At 43.7% G+C, this 6,000-nt stretch overlaps 1 protein-coding gene across 1 annotated transcript; it reads left to right on the top strand.

Moving 5' to 3' along the window:
* The first annotated feature begins 340 nt into the window (after positions 1–340).
* LOC103353299 (zinc finger protein 850) lies at positions 341–5,233 on the top strand. The gene is made up of 3 exons (XM_008276207.1): positions 341–375; positions 800–1,500; positions 1,617–5,233. The coding sequence occupies exons 2-3, from the start codon at positions 822–824 to the stop codon at positions 2,585–2,587; spliced, it is 1,650 nt and encodes a 549-aa protein (XP_008274429.1). The 5' UTR covers positions 341–375; positions 800–821; the 3' UTR covers positions 2,588–5,233.
* The last annotated feature ends 767 nt before the right edge of the window (positions 5,234–6,000 follow it).

Raw genomic sequence — 6,000 nt, 5'->3', positions numbered from 1 at the left:
GGATTAAATGTCAGAAAAATACAGAATTAAAGTGAATTTCTCCATTCAATATTGTGCACACAGCAAAGCTAACATTGAAAACTGTTAAGAAAATAACAGTTTAAAATATTTTATTTTAGATGGAGAGGAAGAAAGTGTGGGGAAAATGATGATATATATTACACATTTTAGTGGGGAAAAAAAGTGCTAGCAAAAAACAAACATTATTATTATTTACTTATTTTACTGAAATGTTCGTCAGTCCCTGTAGACGGCGTGAGGCTGCCTTCGAGTCAACACTCGGGGGAAACAGACCTCCTCTTGATGACATCATAGATGTGCGACAGGCCTCTGCGTACAGTACCGTGCAGCTCTGCAGTCAGAGGCTGGAGATGGGTGAGTCGCTGCTAAGGGCCGAGCTACCAAAGTCTTTGAACAATAACTTGCTGACTTGATTAACGCAGTTAAAGTCCTTCAGCACGTTTGTCCTGCTGAGTCACAGAGTGTGTTAGAAAACGTCTCTGACCGACGGCCATTGTTAGCTTTAAAGATAACGGGCTAATGTTGCCGAGCGGATTCAGGCCCAGCGAGGAGTTCACTACATTGTTTTTGTCTGCAGCGCCACTTAAGCAGCTGATGAAGCAGATGTAATTAGTGACACTCACTTCTCTCACACACGACAGCAATTAAACCCGCCCATTAAACCCAGTTCATCAGATTTGTGGACAGGTCTCTGCAGCACATTTGTCGTTAGCTTAGCGTGTAAACGTTAGCTAACTGGATAACAGCTAGCTAACTGCATTTAAATAATGACTTCCAGGAGGACAGGCTATGCTGGTAGCATGGATTCCTCTCCATCAAATAGCGGCAGCGGCTCAGTCCACAGTGGAAACCGTAAACAAAGTATCATTAACATTCCCGACAGGACCGAGTCCTGTTACGATCGCAAAGCGGACAAGGGAGGATACGGAGCCTCGCAGGGCAGCATGACTGTAACGTCGCTGAAATCACGGCTCGCCCCGACCATCCAGACTGCCATGTCCGCTGCAGTGGACACGCTGCTCGGAGAAGTGGTGCTTGTTCTCAATGAGACCCAGCAGGAGCTGTTGCACAAGGAGCAGGAGAATGAAAGACTCAAAGTGCGTCTGGAGGTGTCAGAGAGGGAGCTGAAGACTCTGCAGGAGTGTCTGTGTAGCGCTCAGAAGCTCATAGATCAGCTGCAGATCTCATACACGGGCCCTCAGAGTATTAGTCAGTCAGTTTTTGCCCCGTCTCTCTCTTCGATGGCTTCCATGGCCTCAGGCTTGGAGCGGGATCACCAGAACCCCAGAAATGTGAACGGAGCAGGTGTTGACTTGGGACTTGGTGGCTCTGTGGAGGAATCGCTTCACGGGTTTGAACCGAGAGACGACTACAAAATGTGCCAGCTTTCAATCCAACCGGACGGTTCTGTGACGAACCACGCTATGGACTCATTTGCATCCAATGCGTCTCACATGTGCTCTGATTCCAGCAGACCAGGTAAATATAGACTGTGTATATAGTCTGTGTTTCTTTTGCAAATCAAAATTACTGAATGAATGTTTTCATATGTCCTCCTATGTTAACCGTTTCTGCACATTTCATTTTGTCTTTAGATGACAGGCAGTCTCAGGGACCAGGTGGAGCGTCCAGATTTGAGATTAAAGAGGAGCAGGGACCAGCGTCAGGCTCCGGGCAGCAGAGCAGGAAGGATCCTGGGTTGCGTAATGACAACAGAGTCGGGGATGGAGACAGATCGTCCCTCAACGTAGGGGACCTTGGCTTTGGTCAAGTCGGAGGAGAGGGGGGCTCCCAGCGTTCTTTTACTCACCCACTGCGTCACCAAAGACCTGTGCGTGAATGCGGCAATGCTTTGCAGCAAGGCGGACTCGATGGGCAGAAATCGCTGGCAAGGACTCCTGGAGCAGGGAGAGGAGACAGTGTTTCACCGGGCAGAGCAGAGGACTCAGCAGGACCATCGGCCCCCGACACAGCAGTGGAGCCATCTGGAGATCGGCCTCACCACTGCTTGGAGTGCGGGAAGACCTTCCGTCTGATCTCCAGCCTGAAGAAGCACATCCGCATCCACACTGGAGAGAAGCCCTACCCGTGCGGAGTCTGCGGCCGCCGCTTCCGTGAGTCAGGGGCACTTAAAACCCACCTGCGCATACACACGGGCGAGAAGCCGTACTCTTGCTCTGAGTGTGGAAACTGCTTCCGCCACTTGGACGGTTTGCGCAAACACCGGCGCACGCACACGGGAGAGAAACCCTACGTGTGCGCCATCTGTGGGAAGCGACTGAGCCGCCTGCAGCACCTCAAACACCACCAGCTCATCCACACCGGAGAGAGACCCTGCTGCTGCCCCTTCTGCAACCGCAGCTTCAAAGAGCCCGCGGCGCTACGGAAACACATCCGTACGCACCGGGAGGAAGGCGGTCACATGGGAATCGGCGCCAGCGACGACACGGACCCAGACGCCATGGACGACATTAATAACCTCCACCCTGCTGCTCCGTCTCCTCAGATGAGGTTCGGGGAGTGGGGGGCCGAGGAGGACGACAGCTCGGTTGTGGACTGTGTGTAGAGGACGGCTGAAGAAGCGTTGACTGCTGGTGTTTTTATCACAAAACATACTCGGGGGTGAAAAACATGGAACAAGGTGTTTGTGTAGTTTGTCAACATGGTTTTAGAATGAAGAACCAGGCTACATATAACACTGGCCTTGGAGTTTAGTTTTTATCTGACATTATCACATTTTACACTCTTAGCTGTAAAAATCACGTTTTAAATATCCACTGTACATTCTTCAACAGCAAGTATTTCTTTGTGGAGGTTTGTCAAGCAGCAGCAGCAGCAGTGTAAAGTTTGGTCTTGTCATGTCAAGGTGCTGATTTTCCAACTTTCTGGGAATGATTTTAGAAATTGATGGCAGAAGTAGATACAAGTGAAAAAGTTTCTTGAACATACAGTCAAACATCTACTGAGTCACAGCTGCTGCTGTTTGCTCCGTCACACTTGGTCAGGACAAAACATGATCTTGCTCATGAGTTTTTAGGAGCTTACAGTAAATATAAATTAATGCTGACTCATGCTTTGTGTTGGTGACAAACCACATACGTTGTGTTACTGGGCAACTTTGACCAAACCAAATATAATAATATTTTGGTTCAGTTTTTTTTAAATCTTGGTATGATGATCATATTTAATAGGATGCATGATCGAGGATTTTTTGATAAGACCTTTTTCAGCTGATTTTGGCCGATTGCTGACACACGCACACGTTTTTTTTCCAGCTAATTTCTGAGAACATCAGAACCTTCCTGTAGTGGAGTTTACCTATTATTCTGCTTATTGTGAGAGGCTTCTGGCATGTGCAGACACAAAAAACATTGCATCACATGTTCATCGGAGAAAAGACGAGCACTACTTCAGCTTACATGTGAAACAGGCCATATTTATTTTTTGTAACCTTTTTTCAAATAAAGCTACATTTTTAACGTGACAGGTGTGATCTGTCTGTCAGTGCCGATATTTAATTTTAAGGCCCTTACCAGCTGATACAGACGACGTGCAGATATCCTTGTGCTTCCCCAGTATACACACAGGTTTACTGGCGCTTTCAAAAGTTATTTCCAACCAAATCTACGAAACTGATCACGACTACAGTGTGGGCATTCTTGTTTTACTCAGCTTTGACAGCATATTCTACCTTTTCAAAGACCTGCTCTGGTGACAATCATGTTTTTTTTTTATTAACTTAACATAGATTCTAGTTTTTAGAGGTTTAACCAATGACCAGAGAAGGACTTGAAAAATGGATCGCTTTCCTTTTAAGATCAGAAAACGTGGTGATTTTACAGCCTCCAAGATTCCAGATTACTTCTGTCTCCTATCATGACATCAGCTCACATACTCTCCCAGTTCTGCTGCAGTTTTCTTCCCTCACTGTGCTTCTTATGATAAATGTATTTATGCAAACTGAACATTTTCGTGGTCTTATCCTGAGCCTGTATGGAGGTGATGCAGCACTGCATCCTGTGATGGATAAATGGTTTCTCCCAGTGAGGGGGGATGCACCACCTTTGAGGCATTTGAAGGATATCTTAAAATGTAATGTAAGACTTTAGCTACTTTTTTTTTTTTACACTGTTGTGTTTGTGCCTCCATGAAGCATGAGCCAGTCCCTTTCTGCCCTGTTCTGCTCTGCGTTATCTCCTCTCTTCACTCTGCGGAGCCCTCATCAGTCACCCGGTTGTAACATTATCAGGCTGCAGCTGTCAGTGTGGAGGATATCCTGGTTTGGAGATATCGGATACATGCATTTATTTGTTTAACCAAAACATCGAGGATTATTTGAAAACACAGTCAGCTGGCAGCGTCGGCATGTGCCCAGATCAAGAGCTTAAACGCTGTTTTGTTGTTTCTCCAGTCTTGATTATCATCTCTTGGACCATATCTTGGCATTCCGTTCTTCTTTTTTTTTTTCAAGCTGCTACTGTATGTCTAGGAAGCCTTTCTCTTTCTGGACTTGTATAATTGTTACCAGCCAGTTACTAGCAAACAGACTCTGGTGCTTGCATGTGCGTATCTTGTTCCTCCGCTGGCAGCAGTGCCGCCGGATGTTTCTGTACATAAGAATGTAGTTTTAGTTATTTGGTTTAATAAGGGTTAACATTTGTGGAAAAAGTTAATGTGCAACAATGACTTTCTAAAAAGAAAAACGTGCTTGGAAACCATCAGTATGCTAACATACGATGTAAATATATATATAACGTAATTACATTTCTTGCTGACGCCACTGATGCGTCAGGTTTAACAGCGGAGCATTACTCTTCTCAGCCTTTCCAGCTTAGCTGTGTGTGTCCTTGGACATGTATACTACTATAACGGCCTCCGTGTAACTATGCTCTGTACATTTACAAGTAAGTAAGTCATTCTAAAAGACACTAAAGGTGGTAAATATCTGTCACTGTGCATACCCACGATAATTCAGTTTGTCAGGTTAGTCTTTGCCCTCAGATAATCATATTTATTGTTTTTTGTATCGCACACACAGGGGGGCCTTTGCATGTGGGTTTAAACTCAAACGGCATTAGTCTTTAAGAAGTCAGTGTTAAATGTGAAACGAATTACTTTTTTTATGCTTCTGTGTTCAAAATATATTCCCCCCACATCACACTCACCCTGTTACCAACTGTAAATGTTACTATATTAAAGGGCCACGTTTATACTTCTGTTCTTTCTGTCTTTATTTAATATAGAGGATGAGCAAGCGGAACGTCAAGCGCTTTCTGAGTGTTTGTCACATTTTTACTCACTGTGGGCTCATTTTTCACTGCACTATAAAGACCTTCACCTCGATGGAAACAGCAGACTTCAAGATATAGATCATAAAACATAAAAAAATGGCACTTAAAAGTCTTTGATTATCAACATGTACATATCCATCAAGTGCTAGGCGTCCAAATCGTATAGAAAGTATCATAATTTTACAGATAGTTGCGATTATTTGCACCAGTTTTTGAGTGTTGCAGTATTCTGCTGTGTTTTAACGGGTTTTTCTGGCACCTTTGCTGTTTTGTTTTTTTTGTTTGTTTTTGTTTTTTAAAGATTATTTTATTTTTAAAAACGTGCAAAACTAGTGATGCACGATCTTAAAATTTTGGGCTGATTCTAATATCAGATATTAACATTTCTTATATCGCTGATAACTGATATTACCGATGTCGATATTCAGTTTTTGTTCACACCAAAATATTTGTAAAAATAAGCACTGTGAGAACGAAAAACTATTCAAAAGAAGCCCATAATACCAAATGAGACGCCATAGTTTTCTTTATTACTTAACAAAAGTTAAACATATTTTAGCATATTTAATGTTCAAGTCCAGAACCATTTAAGTAAAAACATCTGTAAAATAGCAGAAATATCAAATGTAGAGACGACTACTGTTAGACAGTCATCAGTTTTTCACATCGGCTAAATTTGTTCATCACA

Source organism: Stegastes partitus, unplaced genomic scaffold (assembly GCF_000690725.1).
Source record: "Stegastes partitus isolate 25-593 unplaced genomic scaffold, Stegastes_partitus-1.0.2 Scaffold67, whole genome shotgun sequence".
NCBI classification, from domain to species: domain Eukaryota; kingdom Metazoa; phylum Chordata; class Actinopteri; family Pomacentridae; genus Stegastes; species Stegastes partitus.
The sequence above is the reverse complement of the archived record's forward strand: the minus strand, read 5'-3'. Positions and strand labels throughout refer to the sequence as shown.

Excerpts from the sequence above, each read along its gene's own strand:
- LOC103353299 (XM_008276207.1), top strand. The coding sequence starts at position 822 with ATGGATTCCTCTCCATCAAATAGCGGCAGCGGCTCAGTCCACAGTGGA. Across the intron at positions 1,501-1,616 it reads CTCTGATTCCAGCAGACCAG|ATGACAGGCAGTCTCAGGGA; the intron begins GTAAATATAGAC and ends TTTTGTCTTTAG.